This window comes from Enhydra lutris, unplaced genomic scaffold (genome assembly GCF_002288905.1).
Source record: "Enhydra lutris kenyoni isolate GAN:26980312 unplaced genomic scaffold, ASM228890v2 scaffoldscaffold28, whole genome shotgun sequence".
Classification (NCBI taxonomy): Eukaryota; Metazoa; Chordata; class Mammalia; order Carnivora; family Mustelidae; genus Enhydra; species Enhydra lutris.
Window position 1 is genome coordinate 17,528,209 of NW_019154112.1, and position 24,650 is coordinate 17,552,858.

General features: G+C 37.0%; 1 protein-coding gene across 1 annotated transcript in view; it reads left to right on the plus strand.

Annotated features, from left to right (window-relative positions):
- The first annotated feature begins 1,746 nt into the window (after positions 1-1,746).
- The window catches only part of LOC111152296 (lengsin, lens protein with glutamine synthetase domain), a 28,541-nt gene continuing 5,637 nt past the window's right edge, over positions 1,747-24,650 (plus strand). The window contains exons 1-4 of the mRNA XM_022510775.1: positions 1,747-1,790; positions 15,449-15,575; positions 16,281-16,478; positions 22,761-22,927. Of these exons, the coding sequence (XP_022366483.1) occupies positions 1,761-1,790; positions 15,449-15,575; positions 16,281-16,478; positions 22,761-22,927 (522 nt within the window). The 5' untranslated portion in view covers positions 1,747-1,760. The remainder of the gene's footprint in view (positions 1,791-15,448; positions 15,576-16,280; positions 16,479-22,760; positions 22,928-24,650) is intronic.

Here is a 24,650-nt window from a genome sequence, read left to right on the forward strand (position 1 = left end):
TTTGACTGGGAGATTGGAGATGACGTGGTACAAGTCTAGTGAGTACAACAGAATTGGATAGATGCTCAATGAATAAGTTGTCACCGGAAATTAGAATCTCTGAATTGAGATTTCACTGACTTTTGGTGTGCAGCTCATGCCATTATTGTGCAGATAAAACTGCTCTGCATGTGACATGAAAACTCTTACAAATGAATAATAAAGGAGTTCTAACAACTTAGTTAGACTTAACTATTGATCTGCCCTATTTTTCAGAAATGTACCAACTCCCTGTTTTATGATATGACAAAATTTTAATTTTATCTTGCTTATTAGAATGGGATTTATGAATTAAGGAGGTTAAAGAAAGAGGGTATGGTTATGGATATAAACGGTATGTAGGATGTTATATTTTATATAAATAATATTGATTACCTGAAAACTTCAGCTATATACTTTTTTTACTTTGTCCTGATTTATTGAAGTTTTTAAAGAAAATCAGCATTTGGATTTGGATGAGATTAAAAAAAATCAACTGAAAGTAATTAAACAGGTCCAATTTGATTTTTTAAGTTTTAAGAGAGAAACAAAAAGCTTTTTAGATACTAAATTTTGTAATTAAGAACAAAGAACAAAATTTGTCAGCGGTATAGCAACTACTGTAAACAGTGTGTTTAATTCTGTATTATGGTTTGATTAGAAGTAGACACAGAGGGTGAACTGAGAAGATTCTGAAATTTGTAAGGTAAAAAAGAGACCCAGAGATGGAGACAGGGGAAAGATGAGCAAAGATACAAAGGGAAGAGTGGAGTTGATTACAACAAACAAAAATAATAACTATGCAACTGTGGAAATAGAACAAGAGAATCAGGCCTGGCTGATGGGCGGGAGTGCTAAGCTGGGCAAAGTCCAGGGTGGAAGTGATCAGCTCTGGAGAGTGTACACTCATACATGGAAAATACTTAGAGAGGATTTGATTTGATTTAGAAAAACCCTCTACCCTCCCCCACAACTCGAAGTGACAATTGAAGGCAGCAGAAGCATAATTTCAAATTCTCTTTGAGAAAGCACTCCCTGTTCCTTCCAACTGAGTTGGGGTTGTTCCTGGGACCACGTGGGGCAACCTGTAGATGGTTCTATGTTCCTTGTGGCCAGCTGGAAAGGCCTGGGTTTTGTCAGAGACTAACATTTGTAGAATTAGAAAGGCTAAAGAGAGATGGCTGTGATTATATAACGAAGGACCAGAATTAATTTAGAGGCGAGAAGGAACCCTAGAAAAAAAAGGAAAAGAAAAATGGGAATTACAAATGAGTGGGTCTTTGCCATTGGTACAAATCTGGGTCACTGACAGCTGTATTTTTCCATTTGTGCTTTGTCTGTGGACTGTGATTGCATAGTTGTCTAATAAATGTGTCATCATCTAAGTCTAACAATAGATTCATTCTAGAATACAATTGTTATATAACAAAATTCAGTATGTTGGACAAAAAGTCAAAATCAACAGTTTTAAGCATTGTAATGTCCTTTGTTTGTAGGGATTCAGGCATAAATGAGCATTTGTCATTTGACTCTTCTAGTGTGTTTCCAGCATACTGTGCCTTGGGCGTGACACATCAGAGTCCAGTGTTTATCTTTGATTACGCGCCAGACCCCTCTGGAAAGAGCCTCCATGGAATTCATCATCTGCAGTGTTTGGTTCAGGTATACATATAAATACATGTTGAATGCATTTGTTGGGGATATTGTGGTTTCCAAAGTCGACTTAAATAAAAAAGCGTGAGATGAATGATGAAGGGGACCTTCTGCAGGAGGTATGAAGTTAATAGTTAAAATGTTATTTACCAAAATACTGACAGCAAAGCTTTTTATTATTCTATGTCAACTATTTGAGTGCCAGTATGAATAAGGGCAGCATGATTATACTTGTTTTTTTGTCTGCTTTGGAGAAGTTTGCGAAGAAACTCTACTAAGCATTGAGTTTGTAAATACAATAAAAGTGAAATTCAGAGTTTGCGTTAGAACAGCTCACTTAGTTTGAAAGATCATTGAAAATAACTTCATTAGGCACTAGGTTTCAGAAGCATAAGGATGCTATAAAATTCTTTTATGCCTATTTTGGTTGTTACCGAGAGCACGATCTTTGTTTTTCTCAAAGCTTTTGTCTCATTGTATTAAAAATGGTTTGAGGTTAAGTGGCTAAAGGTGAGAACCCATTTTCAAATTATAATCGAAACTCAGGGCATTTTAAATAGTGATAGCCTCTCATCTGCTCTTGAATATATTAAAACACTCAGTTGTCAACATGTAGCATTTCTTCCTAGTTTTTAATGTGTATGTACCCAACATCTACTCATATTTCTGGCAGACCATTCTGCAAGGCTGAAATGCAGACTGCGAGGCACGCTGTGGTCAAGTCTGCGAGGATGTGGGTTTTCTTTAGATGAAATTAAGAAAATAAAATACAAGAAGCAAAACTATTATGTGCAAAGCACAGTGGTAGACCAACGCCCTGTGTTTGAAATAGCGGCAGAAAGAGAATTCACTTTTGAATTGTCACTTCGAGTTGGTGGGGGAGGGTAGAGGGTTTCATCCTCCTTCAGATGGAGGATTCTGATCCCTACCCCTCCATCTCGTGGAGAAGACATCTAGAAGATTAAGGAAGAATGGGGTCACTGCTGTGTGTAATGAGTATGGGCAGCATGCTTTGAGATGGAGACAACAGATGTACTTTCCATAAGGAAACTGGGTAACAGTCGGTAAAGAAGGGACTCGCTGGGGAGTAGCTGTGGCTCGGCAAGCAGTGTCCTGTCATTGTCAGGGGCATCAAATGACAGACGCGTCTGTGTCATAGAACGAATTTATCGGAAAGTAAATTTGCAGCTTCAAATGGTGGCTTAGAGAAAGTAACTAGTATGTACATTAGTACTTTTTTTTTTTAAAGATTGTATTTATTTATTTGACAGACAGAGATCACACGTAGGCCGAGAGGCAGGCAGAGAGAGAGGAAGGGAAGCAGGCTCCCCGCTGAGCAGAGAGCCCGATGCGGGGCTCGATCCCAGGACCCTGGGATCATGACCTGAGCCGAAGGCAGAGCCTTAACCCACTGAGCCACCCAGGCGCCCCCTGTACATTAGTACCGTTTTGAGATACTGGTGTCTAGCTATTCAACGTCTTCTTGGTCTAGGTTTTACTACTGGTGAGCCTATGTCAAAACTGTGTTTCCTATCTCCACCTCCTATAGTTTTAGCCAAGGATTCCAGGTGACCCAGATTTCGTGAAAATCTTTGAGAGTCACAATCTCCCAAGACTAGTCTGGACCAATGTTGATGGGAGAGTAGAAAAACTAGCAGTATGATTTGAAAGGACACAATTTTCACAGCAAGGGACAAACCCTGTCTCTTGGGAAGAAGTTCCTTGATAACTGGGATGGAACATTATATTTAAGAGATATAATAAAAGTGAACCTTGATTGACCCAATTCTCCATTGAATAGCCCCTGTGCTGCCCTGTGTAGGGTTGTATTTTCAGGAAGGGAAAGACTATGGGAAGTAGGAGGGAGGTTGTGTGTGACATTCCATTTCCAGTTAACTAATATCTGGAAAGGATGATGGTTTTGTTCCATACCAGATGCTCTGGTAACGTGAGCAGCAGCAGCATGAGGTTAACTGCAAAAAACACAGCAGCTGAGCAAGGGCTTGATGAATCAAAAGGGCAGGTTGTATGTGTGAAAAAATATCCCAGGATGATTACTTCCCCAATCTGAACAAATTCCTCGGTAGAAGCTTCAGTGAAAATGAATAGTTACTAGACTCAAATTTGGCATTTCCCTAAAGAATATTTTACTGAGATTCTCTATTCAAAACAATGTTATAAAGTCATGTATTCAGCCAAATTCTTAGCCGTAGTAAACAGAAAATAGATCAAAACCACATTCTTATTCCCCAAAGTAGACCCTATGGGTGTATGAAGTTGCAAATTGAAGGAAATGGCAGCACATCATGATAATTAAAATCTATTTATCAATAAAGCCTTGTGTGTGCTACTGAGCGGGGTGATACACCAAGCAATTTGGGGAAGATCTGTTCTCTGCCCTGTGGCTGATGCTCATGCCTCAGTATCTGTGAGGTAGACACAAAGGAAAACATCTGCACAGGTAGACGCATAGAGGTGATGTTTCCATATTGCAGGAAGAATGGATTCCATCTGGGTGAGACCAGAGGTTCATTCTGCTCTGTAGCCTGTATCGTGTGTGTGTGTGTGTGTGTGTGTGTGTGTGTGTGCGCGCGCGCGCGCGCGCGCGCGCGCGCATGTGCGCACGCATGCGCATTGTGTTGTTAAGTGCAGCTCTGTGGGAGGCTAGGACTGACTTTCTAGAAGTAGGACTCAAGGCTAGGGTTTTTCCTAAGGCAGCTTACCCAAATGTCCCCTGCTTTATGCTTGTCTGTGGAACTCTATAAAGATCTCTTGATTCTATTTTTATATTTTAAATGTGTTTGGTCTCTTAAAATTCAGTTTTGTTTTTAGATTCCAAGGTTTTTAGTTCATTTTATATTTGTTTTTATTTACCTCAAATCTATCTCCCTTTAAGTGCCTCTCTTGATGTTAAAAATTAGGTCTGTGCTTCATTCACGTGCAGTGGTTAAGAGTATATTCCTTGAAACTGGAATGCCTGTATTTTAGTCTTGGCTCTACTACCTATTGGCTGGGTGAGATGGGACAAATCATTGGATTTCTCTGTGCTTCATTTGGACATTAATAGTACCGACCGCAAGAGATTTTGTGGAGAGATTAAATGAGTTAATTGTGTTCAGTGCTTAGAACATAGTGAATAACAGGAGTTCCTCGTCATATATACTTCATTATGTTGTGGATACCAGTAATCTCTCCCCTAAGTTTTCATTTTTATAGCCTCATAGAGTTTTGCACCTTCTTTTACACAGTAGAATTTTATTTGCCTTTCTGTATGATAATAACTATTCTATGCGGTGTACATTTATATAAATAAACACATATTGATCCACTTCTAGACCATTAATGTTTTCCTGGGGACAGTAACTAGAACTATATTTAGTATTCTAGCCCTAAGCACATCATATTTTTTTAAAAGATGGAACACTTTCTGCTGTCACATTTAAAATATTCTTTTTGATGAGGCCCAATTTTTTTTAAAGATTTTTATTTATTTATTTGACGAGAGAGAGATCACAAATAGGCAGAGAGGCAAGCAGAGGGAGAGAGAGCGGGGGAAGTAGGCTCCCCGCTGAGCAGAACCCGATGCAGGGCTTGATCCCAGGACCCTGAAATCATGACCTGATCTGAAGGCAGAGGCCTAACCCACTGAGTCACCCAGGCGCCCCGAGGCCTAATATTTTTATCTGCAGCAGCCTATTAGCTGGTATCTTCGCTGACAGTTCTATAATGTTCTTGGATCTTGTTTCATACCATATTATAGAAATCATGGCCATAAATATATATTATATACTACATGTATATTTAAATTTTTCTACAAATCTCTCCCCATTGAAGCATATTTGTTGGTTTTCTGCCCATCACAAAGCCTTCAAAAAATACTTTGATCTTATTTACACAGATATTTTTGAGACAAAATCTTCATTTCTCTGGAAAATACAGAGATTTCTTTTTCAGTAAAAAAGAAAGCTAGTGCTAGCACCAAGTTCAGGTAATAGCCAAATTCTTGATCCTTTATTATTTTAGCTCCGTTTATTGTTTAGCTTCATATTGTGAAAATGACATGGTGTTAGATGTTTATAAAGTCATTTTTCCTTCTCTGAAACTATTGGCTAGGTACACTTGTCTCATATGGAATGTTCTGTTGCAGATTTTGCATTGCCTTACTCCCAGAGGCGAGATTTGCTCGAGGTTGCTGCTGCTGTTGCATATTTTGCCGTCTTGCTGGGAACGGAATTGAGATTCAGAGCTTTTTACATCATTTACAATGTGACATTTTGTTCACATAGAAGCTTTTTACAATGATGGTTTCTCTATAATTCTTGGGTGGAGGTGGATATATAGGTGGAACAATGTTCCATCTAATCTACTAACTTGGATCTAGGTTATTTTATTGCAAAAGTGGTGAGCATATGTGGTGGAAGAAATGGAAATTCTCTGGGTCATTCCTGACATTTGATTATCTAATCCTTTTATTCCTTCCACAAATATGTTCGAGGATGAGAAACTTGACACATATCCAAATAGCCCATTCCATTTTTAGCCATGATATTAAGTAAAATTCTGATTCTATGTAGCTTCCAAGAAATTTATCTGTGTTTACCTTCTGTGCTTAATTTTACTTCTAAAGACAGGGATGCTACTGAACTCTATGTTGAATTGTGAAATTAAAAAAACACAAAAAAACCCACTTGAATTTCCCTCTGTCTTTTATATGAAACTGCTCAATATTTACTTTTTAGGCAATATTTTTAGTTTTCAATATTTTGTTGCCTCTAAATTTTGTACATAGGATGAAAAAACAAAAAAAGTGTTTCCAAGTACACATTTGGCTCCTGCTACTTTCTAGGTGTGAAGTCAGAGGAGTTACTGCAACTTTGAGAGACTTAGCTGCTTCCTCAGGAAGATGGTTCCACTAGTACTATCCTCATTCATATAGTATACCTATACCACTTTTTATTATGTATTGTTTTTATGTTCAATGAAACAACAAGTAGCTCATCTTTATTTCTTACAGAGCATCCAGACCTATACCTGGCCTCTTTTAGATATTCACTAGTACTTGCTGAGTAAATGAATGAATTTCATACAAAGGGTGGCCCCAGTAGGTCACCTGTCAATAATGGGTATGAATGTACTATTCCTACTCTCTTCAATTTCTCTTTTTGGTGTATTTCAATATGTGGCTAGTCCCAATCAATATTGACACATTAAATCATTACTGGGAACAATTATTAAAGAACTTATATTAGAAAATGAACCATTATAAGAATTATTTGGAATAGTAGAAACAACTCTTTCTGAAAATATTTGCTTGTCAAAAATATAAAGGTTAGAGGGAAACAGAGGACTCATATTGTTTTTTAAGTTTTCCATTTTACTTTATGAGCTTCTGACCTTTGAATTTTTATAATGAAGAATATTACATTTGTAATAAAGGACAAATTACAACAAAATCCCTAGAGATTCTATGTATTCAGATGAAATCTCCTAAAATGCAATAGAGTTTAAGGATTAAAATTCTTTACAAATATACAGATGAAGGTCCAGTGTTAGGGCTAAGTAGATCTGTGATTAATGTCTCCCTAAGAGTGTTTCATTTTTTTTAAGTTGGGAAAGGGTGGTCATTTGGGTCCTTGTCCTTAGTGATCTCAGGGACTCTAATTTAGTGTAAGACTCAGGTGACTTTGCAAAAACAGCTTGGTTGAAGGAGTGAATCACTTACTAGGCCATAAAGAAATGCTCCAAGTTTTCAAATAAGTTTCCAAATGATGTTTATTTATCTTGTTGGTGAACCAGCGAACTGAAAAGGAGAATACTTTGGTCTGGTCTTGAGTAAGACAAGAAACAGGACAGAATCAAAGAAAACATATTTAACTATCAAGATAATAGAAAGCAAATATTTTGTCATTTTGGTTCTTTTAAATTTTAGTTTATATTTTCCTTAGTGTTTAAAGCACCTGGGTGGCTCAGTGGGTTGGGCCTCTGCCTTCGGCCCAGGTCATGGTCTCAGGGTCCTGGGATCGAGTCTCAGGGTCCTGGGATCGAGCCCCGCATCGGGCTCTCTGCTTGGCAGGGAGCCTGCTTCTCCCTCTCTCTCTGCCTGCCTCTCTGCCTACTTGTGATCTCTCTCTGTCAAATAAATAAATAAAATCTTTAAAAAAAATCTGAAAAAAAAAAAAAAAACAACAAACTTCTTTTGAAATATCACATGTTTTAGTTATGCTATGAAGAAGCATAGGAAATAAGATTTTGTTTATGTCTTAAAGGGAGTAATCATAACCTTGAAGATAGGTGTGGCTTTGAGAATAAATACAGTGAAAAAATCTTCAAAGAAGGGTGGAATTAATGGGGGAAAGGGACAGAGTCATTGTGGAGCAGCTTGTCACCAGCAGAGCTTCTCTTCTCTCAGCTCTTCAGAAAACTGAGGGAGTCCATGTAATACTTTGTCTAGGGAACATGTTTTGATTACATCAGCCTACTGAATTATCATCAGGTTCTATTGGACATTCAAAGATATTTCATTCTGAATCATTTATGAAGGAGAGATGTGAGTCAAAATTTCCTTCTGGTCTTATACTTCAACATGGTAGGCATTGGTTGCCTTTCATTTATTAGAAAGTATTTCTTGATTCCTAGTTTATTCTAGCCAATATATTTAGCTCAATGATACATCTAAAATGCTAACTTCTAGGGATCTCCAATCCCTTGTCGGTCTTTCTTGATCTCGTTTTCTATTCCATCTATCTTGGATTCCATATCTCATTATTTTAGTCTTTCTTGCAAATATCCTCAACTTATTTTTGTCATTGTCTTCCTAAGTTTGTATCCTTACAAAACCTCTATCCTGTGTTTTTCACTTCTCTGAAAGAGCTTTGCTGGAAGAAAAATAGTTTACCTGTGCAGATTTGATGCCACTATAACTTAAAAATCTCCGGTTTCTGTGGGGCACTGAACAGTTTTGTTCTTTGAGGGTTTTTTTTTTTTTTTTTTTTAACATTCTCTGCTATGACGATGGCAAACCATTTGCATTCTCTTTAAATATTTAGTCTCTTCCATATGTAAACTGTCTGAGCATCTCCTAGCAGAGAAAATTGGAAGTTCTGCAACTGGTTAAGAATAGATAAGAAAGATCAAGGGTTTAAAATTAGTTTCATTTTCAGATTCTGCCACTTACTAGGTAAACTTAATTGTCCTGAGGCTTTGTTCTGTCATCTGAAATTCCTTCCGTCCTCTCCTCCACCTAATTTTCCTTCCTCCTTAATTTTTCTCTTCTCTCTTTCTAATATTCCCTCTTTTTTTTTTCCTCTTGTGGAGGAGGATACATTAAAGTGAATCCCTTCATTTCAATTCTAGTTTTCGTCTTTTCTACCCTTTCAAGGACCTTTTTTAAAACCTTTTTCTTTTCTCTTCAACACCTCTATTAACTACTTTCACTGAGCATTTAAACATGTGTAAGTCTGATCTTCCTAAAAGCAACATAAATTTTTCTTGGGCAGACCCCTATGCACTTTTCCAGAGGTCATTGTGTTTGTCTCCATCTCTTCTTACTTTTCAGCTGTGTATCCTGACTGTCTCCATTTGACTGTAGAGAACATTTCTAGCATGCTTATCATATGTGGACCCTGGACTAAGCACCTCTCGTTCCTCCTCAACTCACAGCCATCTGGCTGCTGCTCACATTCTTTCACTGAACCTGCCTTTTCCAATGCCTTTAGGGACCTGGGTTGCAAAACACAATGGACTAGTCTTAATAGCGACCTTGTTTATAATTTCAGTAGCAGGCCTATTGTTGTTCCCTTCTTTTAATGCAGCTTTTATCTTTTGCTATCAATGAAACCACTCTGTCCAACTTTTTCTTTCACCTTCTGGTCATTTTTTTCTCTGACTGCTTTTTAGGATTCCATTCCTATGTTTACTTAGCACACATTATTGTTTCTCAGTTCTGTCTCAGTCCTCTTATTTTCTCAAGCTCTGCTTTTTCTCTTAATGATTCCAACCACTTTCAGGGTTGTGCTTTTTTCTTTCCGTATCATCTTTTAGATTCTGACCCATATGGCCACTGCTTGCTGGATAACTTCAGATGATATAGTTATTGTAGATTCCTTGTACTTAGAACAGAAGCCAGCAACTCCTCCCTCAGGTCTCCTCCTCTTTCTGGCTTCCCTAGTCAGACACCTGACTGTCACCTTTGACCCGCTGTCTCTTGCACTTCCTATATCAAGTCAATCACCGAATTGCCAAATCCACCTCTCAGATCTATCTGTAGTAAGCTCATTTCTCCATCCCCAGAGCCGTAACCATAGTCAGATCAACCTCATCTCTATTCTACATTGCCCAAGTGGATATTGGGGCTGTAAGTAGTTCCTTGAATCCAATGATTCCTAATTCTAGAAGGACACCTAAATACATTCTTGGCACTTAAGGAACCACAGTTCTTAGGTTAAAGTAATCACTGCCTTTTGGTGTAGAGAAAAAAGTATACAAATGAAGAGTTAATGATAAGGATTCTGAGAATTATTTTACAAAGCACTAAGTAAGATCTCTTAGAGGAGGCTAAACATTCATCACTTGTGATGAAGAGGACAATAATTATGAGTTATTTTGAATAGATTACAAAATTCAATAAGGGATCTACTTTCACCAGGAATTTGAGAATATTGAACATCTTTGAATGGAGTGGCTATAGCAAATTGTCCAAGGGGTTAATTTTGAGCTGTGACAAGAGGAGTAGAAAACTGTTTCCCTGGGACAGACTAGAAAATTGATAAGAGCCTAGGAAAGAAGAAGAGTGTGGGTCTTCTTGCACACTAGTTTTGCATGGATGGAGATGAAGTTTGTGCATGAAAGTGTGCAGGGATTGGTGAGACTGGCCTTTGCAGGGCCTCAGAGAATACTAATTTGAATTTTTCCTGAAGGTGATACAAAATTGTGGAAGTATCCCAAGCAGAGAAATTATAAGACCAAAACTGTGATTTAGAGAAGCACTATGGGCAGTAGTCTGGAGGATGGGGAGAAGTGGAGAACAGAGGGAGGACAGTTTGGTGTAACCATTCTGGTAATCCAGGTGACATGGATAGGAAATGGAATCACTCATTTTTAAATGGGTGAATTCATTGGACAGAATTACCACAACGCATTTAGCCCTTCCCACTTCAATGTGTGCTGCTTTCAAGTTTTTACTATAACAGAGGCGGTATTGGACATGCATACAACTTTATATATTTAGTATTACAGTCTTAGAACAAATTGCCAGAAGTAGAATTAGTAGTTAACAGGTATGGATATTTTTAGATTAGTCTATGGGAGTTTGCAATGTGCTCTTTCAAGGATCTCTTCTGTAAATATTTTGAATACATTTTCCTCCATTTTTCTTTGAAGAGCACACATTAGGGAAACTGAAGGCACATTCATATTCTTTTATACCTGGTAATCACTGATCATTTTTTACCATTATTTCTAACAGAGGTTAAAACTTAATGAGATTTTTTTTTGGGTTGCTTTTTCTGTCACGCACCCCTATCATTAATGAAATCAGAGTGTTTGGTAAATGCTTTAATGATTATATTTCAGACTGTAGCCAACATACAGAGGTCAAAACAAAGGTTTTTAAAGTATTGATAGTAAAAAGGTAGCTGTTAGAGAAAATTTAAAGCAAATGAATAAAATCAGTGATATTTAGATTCTGAATAACACCAGTTAATACATTGAAAGGAAACTTACTAGGTCAAATTAGGGTCTAAATTTAAAGGTTGGCAGGATCCCTTTAGATGAAGCCTCTTTTAGTTAATTTGATCAAACCACTGCGTTGAAATGCAAAATGACAAACTTGTGTTAAACCATAAAACAACTTTCAAAAGAAACAATGTGATGAGAAAAACTCGAATAATGAAAATTCTTGTGATATGAAACATTCTTTAAGGCCAGGCACATGTATGAGACAAAGAAGTCACCTAATGGAATGAGAGCAGAAACATTTCTGAAGCAGGAAAAGCTTCTCTGTTGGAAATGTCAAATCAAGTCGGGATCAACCTGTTGTAGTAGAATTTTGAGATTGTCTAAATTAAGCATGAATTAGATTTGCATGTTTATGCCATGAGATCAAAATGAAATTGCATAACTGTGCTTATGCTTCCGGTTCTTCCAACCTGGTTTACTTCACCTCTGTCTTCAGCTTAAGTGTCGCTTCTTTTTAAGCTTGCCTTAGTTTCCCTGGCTGTGTAAAGACTATTTATAAAATACTATGCCTGTTTAATAATAATACTAGAGTCCGAGCATGAGCATATCAGTCACAGTACCCTCTCTGAGAACCCTCAGACTGCTTGATATACCCTAACCTCTCTGAGAGGTTCTCCTAGTTTATTGTTCAGAATCTAGAGCTGTTCAGATAAAGGATTAGGTCCTGACTCAGTAAGAGCCATCGCCCATGAGTTAGGGGTCCATGTGGTAACCTAGAATGAGGTATGTCCCCAACAGAGATCCCCAGTAATGCATGGTGCTTAGGTAATAATAATCAGGATTAACATTTGTTTAGTACTTACTATACATAAGGCACTGCCTGTCCAACATAATAGTGCAAGCGGGAGATTCGTAAATTGGAACTACATTACTGAATGCATGAGAAATGGTGAAAACTTTCTAAACTAGTCAGTAAGCAGGTGCTGATAAGAGTCCCTTAAGGTTCCTCCCAACTCTCTTAACTTCTGTGACTATCCTACTAATCCTCTTGGGCATTTGGGCCTTTCCAGGATCCATCAACTAACAGAAGTGAAATTTCTTCCACTTCTGGTAATAATGATGTGGGAACCTCCTTAGAGAATTCCCATTCTTCCTTGGTGGTCATATGACCTTGAATAAATCACTTAACCTCTGTGGACCAACATCTGCTTTGGCAAAATGTAGGTAATTATAAATGTTCTATTGATGTTGTTATATTAAATGAAATATAAAGTATTGCCTGGTAATGAAAATACTTATAAAATGTGAATATATTTGCTGGGTATATTTATATTTATAGCAGTGTCTACAGATAAAAAGAACAAGGCTCCAGAAGTACTTGCTACTTAGTGGAAAAGTCAGAACCCAAACTTCGTGAATCTTGGCTAGTAGGTTTTTTTACTGAAACATTATCATATTGTAACCAAATATAACTGAGAGATTTAGGAGAATGAAAACATTCTACTGGGGGCAGGGTAACCCAGGGATACAATAAATTAGGTTCAGCTGTTAGAACTGTGTCTATACTTTGATCATCCTTGTATATAAAAAAAATTCAAAGGACTGAGCTAAATGTATTCTTCATTTGAAAAAAAAAATTCTTTGGAACATCTATTACAGAGTCAGAAGCATATATTATGACTTAGTTCTTGGGCTTTTATTGATGAAAATCTCAGGTTAGTAACTAGGTGAATTTGAATTGTCTTTGTTTTTTTCTTAAACTTTCCCTTTTGATCTGGTTTATATGAAAGCAGGTGAATGTTATTAAAATGAACTTCCTGTAAACTCGAATCTATGGCATTTAGGAAGTGGAATGGCATTTCGAAACTGGAAGACCTGTTTGTAAACTGCATCTCTCGTTCATTCTTGTGGCCTTGGACAAGTCATTCTGGGTCTCACTTTTCTCATTTGTAAAACAGAGATTCTATTTAGGGTTATGCTGAAAAATGTGCCTGACAAAGTGCTCAGTTTTAGCACATTGTTATTGAATTACAGGTTAGAGTTTAAAGCTGAGAGAAATCTTAAAGTCTGTTTCATTTGATTCCTTTAATTTGTATGTGAGAGGATCCCCAACAGGTAAAACAAACACAAATGTTAGTCTGTTCAATTTCCTTTCATTTTTATATACCTGACCAAGTATTTCATTTCCAAATAAGATGACTTCTTCTTCTTCTTCTTCTTTTTCTTCTTCTTTTTAAAGACTTATTTGTTTTTGTTTTTGTTTTTGTTTTGAGAAAGAATGAGGGAGCACAAGTGTGTGTGCAAGAGGTGGGGAGACTAGAGGGAGAGAATCTTCAAGCAGACTCCCTGCTGAGCCCAATGCTGAGCTCGGTCTCAGGACCCATGAGACCCAAGCCAAAACCAAGAGTCAGAATCTTAACTAACTGCGCCACCCAGGCACCCTTAAGCAAGACTTCTTAATAAAGTTAGAGTATTGGTAAAGACACAAAAAATGCAATTACTTAATGTGTATTTCTGGCAATGTCATTTTAGAAATGGTGACTATGTACAATAGGCAAGCAAATCACTTTCAGAACTCTATCAGAAGTGTATTGGAAAAATATTTGTTTTTTTAAAAAGATTTTATTTATTTATTTGACACACAGGGTGAGAGAGATCACAAATAGGCAGAGAGGCAGGCAGAGAGAGAGAGAGGGAAGCAGGCTCCCTACTGAGCAGAGAGCCTGAGGTAGGGCTTGATCCCAGGACCCTGAGACCATGACCTGAGCTGAAGGCAGAGGCTTAACTCACTGAGCCACCCAGGCGCCCCTGGAAAAAATTTAAATAGAATAATAAACTGCTTGATAAAAATAAACTACTATATCTCACAATAAGTATCACATCATCCAAATATAAAATTATTTGGAGTAAAAAGGACCTCAATTTTCTAAGATGTGAGATTTTAAAGTGACAAAAAAGATTTTGTCCTATGAAATATATCTTTTTAAGCACAGTAACAATAATAACAAAGTGTCCTAATTACACATAAATACCAGTTAAATTATTTTTTTTCTCCTTTTAGCTTTCGGAGGCTGAATTGGTATTGACAAATGAGTACAGCTGTTCCCCAGAAACCACTCTGGACACGTATTTAGAAGTTGCTCCAAGATATGGAGTCTTTCAGAATCTGCTCTTCAAAAAGATAATAGCTCAGAACATTTTAGACTATAGTTTTGACCCTGCCCCTGCCCCTTTCTTCCGCTGTCTTCAAACTACAATGAGAGTTTGTAAAAAAACATAAAAATACCAATGTCAGCTTTTCTTATTCTTATTTGTTTTTCAGTGTTAGCTTTTGTGTTCTGGGACGTCAGGGGTGATTCTGCCCACTGTTGGTGCAGAGATGTCTCTGCTCTTCACTCTCCGCTCCCGCTTCACTGCCCATGCTCCTTGCTGGGAATAGTCCTTGACAGGTCCGTCTACCAAGGAATTCTGTCAAGGATTAGAACTAGATTGTAAAAGTTAGATTGTTTTGTTTTAAAATATCTTTTAGATTTTCCTAGGCTATAAAGCTGTCTGAGTATAACACTTGTTTTATGTATGCAAAATAGTATTTTATGAATGCAACTGCTTTTTGAAGTAAAGTAAATATTGATGTAATAAGGATGGGGTAAGAAAAAAGAATAAAATTGGATTCTTCAGGTACTTGTGCTTTTGATCAAAAGGTTAGAGATTCTAAAAAAGATGGAACTCATAAAAAAAGGACTTTGCAGCTGAAATGGATTTGGTAAAATATTTTTAGGAATTGAAAATATAAAATATCCCAGAGTAAAAAAAAAAAAAAAGAATAGAAATCTTCACTTATTGGACAAGATCTTAATTTATTTAATGACACTACTATGCCATATATAAAAGGAATGCAGAATATCCTGACTATAAGCAGAATATTGGGCTTCTTAATTTTGAATTATTCAAGAGCACATGGAGGTGACAAAATTTACCTCATTATCAAAGTCTTTTATATGCACTTGAAAACTTAGTTCTCCAATTGTCATACTTTCTTGACATGCAAATTTAGTTGCATGCAAGATCTGTTATTTGCCTTTTTGTCTATGAATTATTACAGGATACGAGAGATGAAAGTAATGAGACTGAAGCCAGCAGGATGAGTAAATTAAGAAGAACAAGAAAGAAAGTCACAAAACATGTTTTCTCAACTGAAATAGGAGAAATGGATATATCCAACTCAAAAGGTATCTTAGCTATTATGATCTCTCAGGAATATGATGCCAATAACAATCTCTATTTTGTTCTCCTTTTCATAAAACATTTTCTTTTCATCAAAAGGAGAAGCAAAAACAAAGATCTAAAATTTATTTTTACATAGACAGCATAAAAGATAGCAAATGTCAAGGTATAACATAAATATATAAAATTAACCAATCAAAATATTCAGAATTGAAAGGGAGCAGAAGTAGGATGGCGGTGAGGGGGAAAAAAAAAAGAAAGAACACAACAGAAGGAACATATATTGAAGAAGAGAAGCATATTTCTGCTCCAAGACTGAGTGTAAAGATCATTACTAAGGATTTGGGAGACCATAGTAAAGATGTGGAACAAGTTTTCATATCACATGTTGGATTTCCAACTAAACTCAATAGATTCTGAAACAGTGCTGAAACTAGGAGATAATCAAACAACAAGAGACTTAATCCAGGAACAGTGGTGTTCCAAGGCAAGGGTAATAGGAATGGTCAGTGCATGGTAATGGTAAAAAGCAACCAGAGTTTAAATTTTCTACAGACAACACACCACTTTATGGCCCACGACCAGTGCAGGTCATTCCCACTGCCCTTCGTTTGGTATGTCACTGCCCAGGAATAAATTATTTTCTCATGTTAAAAGACAGTTGAAAACAAAGGCAGTGTGTTTTAACATTTTTCCATTCTTTATTAAAGAAAGGATCAGAAACCAAATGGTGTGCCACAAGTTGGAGGATGTGAGCAAACCAGTTGTGGGAGCTGGCTCCGCAGACTCCTATCTGCCACAAGATGACAAGGACTCCGAGAATCAGACAACAGGGATAAAACCATCACCCCTCAAAACTTCAGCCAGTGCTCCTTGTCGTGAATTTAACACAAACTCCAACCATACCGGTAAGGGCGCAGAAACAAACTGACATGAGATTCTAGCCACTAATCCCAAATTTGTATTTAAATTAATGTTAATGTGGCATGGATTGAGCAATGGTCATCTGGGAGTCAGAAGAATTTATACACCTATTGTTAATAAAGGGCTCTATAGTTTTCTTTAACTACTAGGCTGCTCATCTAGAAAATGGAAGGGTTGCAATGGATGATCTTTCTAGTCTTTTCTAAAAGTGAAATTTTGTTATTCTAAGTTTCTGGCTTATTAACAGTAATACGATTTTGGCCTATCAGTGTATTGGCCAAAAATCTCTGGGATCCAAGTTGAGTGAAACTAGTTAAAATGAGGTACTTATTCCATAAGGGAATCCATCATGAAAGGGTTGAATAAACAAGGTTTGGAAAGACAGAAATATAGCAGCATGTGAACTTAGAAGGACAGTGTCCGCCAGGCTACCCTCACTAGTGACACCAATTGCAAGTTAGGGAACTCCCCAACACTATCCCTAGTTTTGATAATTTGCTATAAGGACTCACAGAAGTCAGTGTAAGGTCTTATACTCAAGGTTATGGTTTATTACAGTGAAAGAATACAGATGAAAATCAGCCAAGGGAAGAGACCCAGCAGGGAGAGTATAGGAAAGTTCTAAGCATAGAGCTTCCATTTGTCTTCTCCCAGTGGTGTCATGGACAGCACCACTCTTTTGGCAATGATATGTGACAATATATGTGGAGTATTGACAAGCATGGGATGCTTGCCTGAGTCTTGGTGTCCAGAGTGTTTTTTTGGGGGGAGGACTCCATAGTGGGGTTTAATGTGGCTGACCTCAGTCTCTGGCTTCCCTGGGAGTCAAGCTGATATCACATGACTCAAAGCTCCCAGAATAAATAACATTATTAGATTTTCTAGTGTGACCCAGAAGCCCCAGGTAAACTAAGACTCTCAAGTCAGGCAGGACATTCCAGATTATCTTCCAGGAGCCAAGGGTAAAGAGGTCTCCTTTGGCAAGGTTAACTTCTTTATGACACATAGGGCTTAAGGAGGAACTAGAGCCTGGGAGGTGAATGCTGTCAGGATTCCATATGTCAACTGGGATGTCTCAGCTGATTTCTGTGATTCAGATTTTGCAAGGTTGAAGTCAAGGTATTGGCCATCTGGGTTCTTATCCAGAGACTCTAGGGAGTGCTCAGATTGTTGGGAGAATCCAGTTCGTTGGGGTTGTAGGATTGCTGACTGTCCACTGGGGTGGCCCTTAGCTCCTGGAAACCTTGCTCTGGTCTGGTGTCTCAGGACCAAGACAATCCCTCAAATACTTAATGTTTGGAACCTCTTGAAATTCTCCTCCTTTCATACCTCTCTTCTGCCTATAGCTGGAGAAAGTTTGCTGCTTTTAAGAACTCTGGATAATCCAAGACAATACCCCTATTTTAAGGGTTATAGCCTTATTTGCATTTGCAAAGTCCCTTAGGGCCTGCAGTTTGACATATTCTACAGGTTTCAGGGTTTAGGATGTGAACATCTTTGTGGGCTGTTCTGCCTACCACAGCGTCTCTCATCTGTGCGCTTCTGTGTACGTTGGCTTTGTGAAATTCTCCATGAAATGAAGATGAGCACTGATAGCCTAGCATCAGACGCTACCAATCCAAATACCACAGGGGCCAGGTAAATAATGCAAATGACTGAGATGGCTAGTGGAAGGAACCAGTCAATGGGGCTGGCTTGTGAGAAACTATTGCAGAGGTTGACAACTGGCCCACAGGCCAGATTCAGTCTGCTGGCTGTTTTTGGTAAATAAAGTTTATGTATTGTCTATGACTGCTTTCGTGTTACAATGGCACAGTTGAGAAGTTGCAACAGATACGAAATGGCTTACAAAAGTGCAAATATTTATTATCTGGCCCTTTAGAGAAAATGTTTGCCAATCTGTGGATTAAAGGAGACATGCCCCATTTCAGGCCACCTCAGACCTCTAGCCAGTGGTCACTATGGAGAAATAACCACCCAGTGTTACCAAATTTAGTTTCTTTAAGAGAAGCTTGAACTCAAGATTTTTGTACAAAATTTTCAGATATATAGGCATTGACTATTAAAAATGGTTTCAAACACTGGGACAACTAGTAAGAAAGTATCTCCAGACCGCTTGGTTCTTCTGCCATTTGTTTTATATAGACAGAAAGGACAGAAAATAAGCACACGATTTTACAATATGGTGGGTGGTGATGAGAACTCTGAAGAAAATGGAAATGGGATGATATATTATTATGGGTTCTGCCTTGTTTTATATAGACTCAGCCATAAAATAGATGAAATTGACCATTTCTTAGTCTTATATCAAAAGAATCTGAAGAACGAACTCATGTGGTGAGCTCTCTTTGCACCAACAGACTGTGACTAAGATAATGGGTATCATTATTAACCTGATTTGGTTCGTTCAGAAGTTCCCTCCTTTGGCCCCAGGCTAGCTTAAGCTTTTTACAGGCCCAAAGCACCAACAAGTTGATAGCTTCAAAAAAATCACCAATACAGAATTTAAAGATAAATATGAAAATATACTCCTCAATCAGTGTTAAAATTTTGACATTGTGTTTTCTTCTCTGTGATACCACTTTGCTTTAAAAAAAATTTTTTTTTCAAAGAAAAGCTCCCCCTCCCCACTTTTTTATTGTTTTTGTTTTTGTTACTGCTTTTACTTGGTTATTCTGCCACCTGGGCTAACATGATATGGCTGGAGACTGGGGTCACACTTACTCTGAGAGGGTGTCTCTCAGACTAGCCACGTGGATGAAGGAAGGCAGGCTCTGGGAAAGGAGTTTGGCGGATCATCCCAGGCATTCCATAAACTCAGTGTATTGCAGAGTACATTCTTGAATGCACTTTTCTCTTTTTGAGTTGGTATTTCTGAAAGCTCAAATGCTTATTTAATCTGCCTTTTATAAGTGACCATGGCTTGTTCTCTATGACTGAAATAGGTCCTATTGTCGCTTGAACACAAACAACATTTCTCCAAGGCCTTCTAATTGCTATAGAGCTTTGAGGTTTTATTTTAACTTTTAACTTTTTTTTGTTAGTGTTTTCTTATTTTTTTCCCTGTAAACACTCACCGTAGGAAAATTTTCTCTGTAAAAACAGATTGATTTAATTTATTGGTTCTCTGAGGGGATGGGAAAGGAGAACACCTCCCAGGAACCATACTGTAAGAAAAACAAATGAGTCCCTGAACTAGCAATTATCTGCCCGCTCGCTATTCATCATGTGCATCTGGGAAGGTCTGGCCAAAAGGTTTAATTGTAACTAACAAGTATGATTTATTTGAAGAAAAGAAATTCAGACAACGATTCAGTAAGATTAGTTGATTCCTTGAAAATGAAATTAGATTGGATAGAGTTCTCATATTTGGTGAAAGAATTAAACTTTCAAATGAATGAGATGGTACTTAATATACTCACTGAAATATGTGATACCAATTCCACTTGTTAATTAGACAAGGTCAAATCACCCAGGGTATATTAATTAATTAATTTACCCACACACCCCCTTATTAAAGGAATAGTCATTGAGCATCTATGATATGTCTGTATGGCTGCAGGTACTAGGGATATAGCAGCGAGTAAACTTGAGCCCCTTTTCTCCTGACATCCTTGAATTGATATGCGAGTGGGGAAGGACAGAAAATAAGCACATGATTTTACAATATGGTGGGTGGTGATGAGAACTCTGAAGAAAATGGAAATGGGATGATATATTATTATGGGTTGAATTGTGTCTCCCCTAAATTCATAGGTGTTTGGAGTCTTATCCCCTCATGCCTCACATGGTGTTTGTATATGGAGTTAGAGTTTTAAAAGAAGTAATTAATGTTAAATGAGGTCTATAGCATGGGCCCAAATCCAGCATGACTGGTATTCTTATATGAAGAGAAGATTAGAACACGCACAGAGGGAAGATCACGTGAAGAAGAAAGCAATTTACTAGCCAATGAGAGAAACTCTCAGAAGAAACCAATAGTTGACACTTGGACCTTTGACTTCTACCCTCTGGAACTGTAAGAAGATAAATTTCTGTTTAAGTCACCCTGTCTGTGGTATTTAATTATGGCAGCCCTAGCAAACTAATTCACGTACTTACTGTCCAGCTATAGTGCAATTTGACAATCTTCAAGTGAATCAGAGGTTAGACCTGTTTATATTGTGATTAAGTCTCATAGAATCAATACTCCAGATGATTGTATTTATTTATTTTCAGCACTTTTAACAATGACAAAATATACCGCCTTTGCATTTGATGGTGTATGTATTGTCTATAGCTCTCCCATTCAATAATATAAAGCTCTATGAGGGCAGGGCTTTTTCTGGCTTCTTCCTAGATACATGTCCGATATAAATAGTACATGGTAACTAAACAACCCATCTTGAATGGACGCATATTTTCCTTATTTTAAAAGAATGCATATTTATTGTAGAAACATTAGAAGATACAGATAAAACAAAGAACTAATGAGATTGTCTGTGATCCTATTACTAGTGAGCCAATAAAATGTCTTTGTTCCTTTAGTAGGAGACGCTTACTGATTTTTTTTATGTTGTTAAAATAGTTATAGCTTGTATATAATTCCTTATTATTTTTAGAATACTGCTTGTCTGAAATTTTTCATATTTTAAAATGCTTATAAATTGTATTTTCTTTAAAGAGAATTGTTCAACTTCGGCAGAACACCCAATACTTCAGGATAGGTTGGGAAGACAGCAACTGCTAATTTAGCATGAAACATTGAAATTGCTACAGCTTAATTGTTTGTGTTAAATGGAAGGTAGTTATAAAGCCTCAGGAGTCTCAGAGTAGCCAAATGTATCAGTGACAGGACATTATCTCTAATATATTTGTATAGGTGGAACCAGTAATTCGTTTTCCTCATGCTTCATGTACTTAAAATCTACTTAATCTCTGTTTTTAAACTGTCAATCTTTATGTTTATTTTTAAAGCCAATTATATCTCAGAAAAGGATATTCAGGTATCACTTTAAAATTATAGGTGCTCAGCATCAGTAATGTGACAGATTGATGCATATTCAGATTTAGGCATGATCATGGTACCATTACCAAGGCTAGAGTAATTGTGTTCACTTTACGTATTTAAGAAGCACTTATATGGTGCTTAATGTCTGCCAGGAACTGTTAAATAACTTGTTTAATCATCACAACAAGCCTATAAAGTGGATAATATTGTATCAATGAGAAAACCCAGGCTCAGAGAAGTAAGGAAGTGTCTAGGGCACAGGCAGGATTCTGAGGGAGGCAGATGGCTTTGGTGTTTATGCTGAATCTCTACAGTCTGCTGCTACCTCTTCTGAACATTTGGATGGTAGCTAACATTTGTGGTGTGTACTGCATGCCTGACCTTTTAAATGCTTTGGATGTATTCATTCATTTCCTGGTAATGAGCCACCCACTGGGAGTTAAGAGGTTTGGTTTGTAGCTTCAATTTTTGACAATGAACTGAGAATGATTTGGACTACCTCACTGCACCTCTCTGGGTGCAATTTGCTTGCAAGCTAGCAAATTTGTTAGCTTAGGTGATTTATTGCCAAACTCTCTTCCAGCTCTGAAGTTTTAGAATTTACAGTCTATCTTAAATACATATATATTTAGGTTTCTGGTTTTCAGTCTAGATTTTTCATCTCTTACAGTCTCATCCTTGAAAAACAATTTCGTTTGCTCATTTATACTGATTTTTAAGTTTAAATTTGACAGAGACATGTAGATGTCTTAGATTCAGATGTCATAAATCCCTTTTGGCAAACAAAACAAAAACAAAAAAAATGCAAATCTGCACAAGGTAAACAAAACCCAACAATTTTGCCTTTAATCATACAGGAACCTTTAAGTAGTACCAGTTAGTGCGAGAAGCTCAGTCTTTTCAGGGATAGTTATCTGTACACAGACTTGTATGGTGCCTAAGCTGTCACGTTATGCAAATGTATCCTACTTTCCATAAGCAAAGGCATTTTCAGTAAGTATTTGCATATGATATTGCTCTATGCTTATTCAAATAATGTTAATTTTTGCTTAACCCCAAGTGCTTTATAAATAATCGCTTAGGCTGTTTAGAGACTTTGTTCTTGGGACTATGGTAAAGGCAGGGTAAGAAAGGTAAGATCTCTACCTGTAAATCAATGACAAGAGTATATGATGATTTTGTTAACAATCATGATGACAAAGTCACTCTCTGTAGTCTCCTCTTGCTTTTCCATTCATCATGATCTAATGACTTAGGGCCATCTTCTATCCTACAGATAACACCAGGGACGGCACTCAAATTCCGACCACACCTCATCTCTCCTCTAGAATGAAGCACATTAAACAAGAGATGGTCAAAAATCACCTTCAGTTTGTGCGATTTGAAGCAACAGACCTCCATGGTGTGTCCAGATCTAAGAGTATCCCTGCACAATTTTTCCAAGTGAGTTTTACAGGTAGAGTTATGAGTGAATGTAATTTCATGACCATGAGCAAGCAAATGGTCCTTCCTACTCTTCTTTATTTTCCTGTAATCCATACAGTAATTAAAGCTGAAAACCAGTAATTTATTTTGTTTTTTTCCCTTGTCCCTCCCCAAACACATTACTGCTCCCTAAGGGGCTGAACATACACTTTCAAGGCCCAAATAGCAATTCCTTTACCCAATAGAAATATAAAACTAATTAAGACTGGTAATTTTAGTCTTTCTGCCTTGAATAATTTCCCTCCATAGAATTATCTTTTCTCTCTTATTGTAATTATGGAGATTATATTTGGGTTGACATGAGAAAATTGCAACAGAAGACCCAAGAGCAGATATAAAATGAAAAAAAAAAAAAAAAAAAGATTAAATAGAAAGAATTTGCTAGATAAAAAACATATCCCTTTCAGCTTCTAATTCTGATAAGAAAATACCCTATTGTTGGATGACTTAATAAATACCATTAAATTCTTGAAAATATTGTATTTTTGGATATGTTTTGAGACTTTCTGAAATTTTTTTTCAGTTTATGTCATGTATTTGTTTTAATGACCGATTTATTGTGTCACTGAAACATTTCTTAGAAGGAAGGGACATCAGTCAGTATTATATATGAAAGTACAAAAGTTGAGCCACCTCTAACTTTATTTCTAAGGTATAGATTATTTTTATCACTTTAATATAAAATTGTAATTTTCTCATTTGTTTTATGTTGAGAAAAAGTGGGCACCTTCAAAAATACTTTTTAAAAGAATTCTAACAGGTTCAAATTTGTTTTTTTAAAATGCTCAACTTCACTTATCATCAGAGAAATGCAAATTAAAATGACAATGAGATATTACCTCACACTAGTCAGAATGGCTGGTATCAAAAAGACAAGAAATAGCAAGTGTTAGCAAGGATGTGGAGAAAAGGAAACCCTTGTGTACTATTGATGGGAATGTAAATTGGTGGAAACACTATGGAAAATCACAGGATGAGGGTTCCTCAAAAAATTATAAGTAGAAATACTATACCATCCATTAATTCTATTACTGAGTATTTACTCTGCAAAAATGAAAACACCAATTTAGAAAGATATATGTACCCCTATATTTATTGCAGCATTATTTATAATAGCTAAGATATGGAAGCAGCCCAAATGCCCATTGATAAGTGAGTAGATAAAGAAGACGTGGTGTATATATGCAATGGAAAATTTCTCAGCCATAAAAAGGATGAGATCTTGCCATTTGTGACAACATGGATGGAGCTAGAGGGTGTTAGGTTAAGTGAAGTAAGTCAGGCAAAGAAAGACATATACTATATGATTTCACTTACATGTGGAACCTAAAAAAACAAAACAAAACAAATGAACAAACAAACTGAAACAGACTCATGAATGCAGGGAACAAACTGATTGTTTCCAGAATGGGTGAAGGCAATTAAAAGGTACAAAACTTCCAGTTAGAATTAAGTCACAAGGATGAAGAGTACAGCAAAGGGAATAGAACCAATAATATTGTAGTAACATTGTATGGTGATAGACGTTGGCTACACTTATCTTGGTGAGCACAGTATAACGTGTACAATGGTCGAATCACTGTGGTGTACAACTGAAACTGATAAAATATTTATGTCAACTCTACTTAATAATAATAATGAAAAAAAAAAAAAAGGAAATGGACCCCCAAATGTGTCTCTT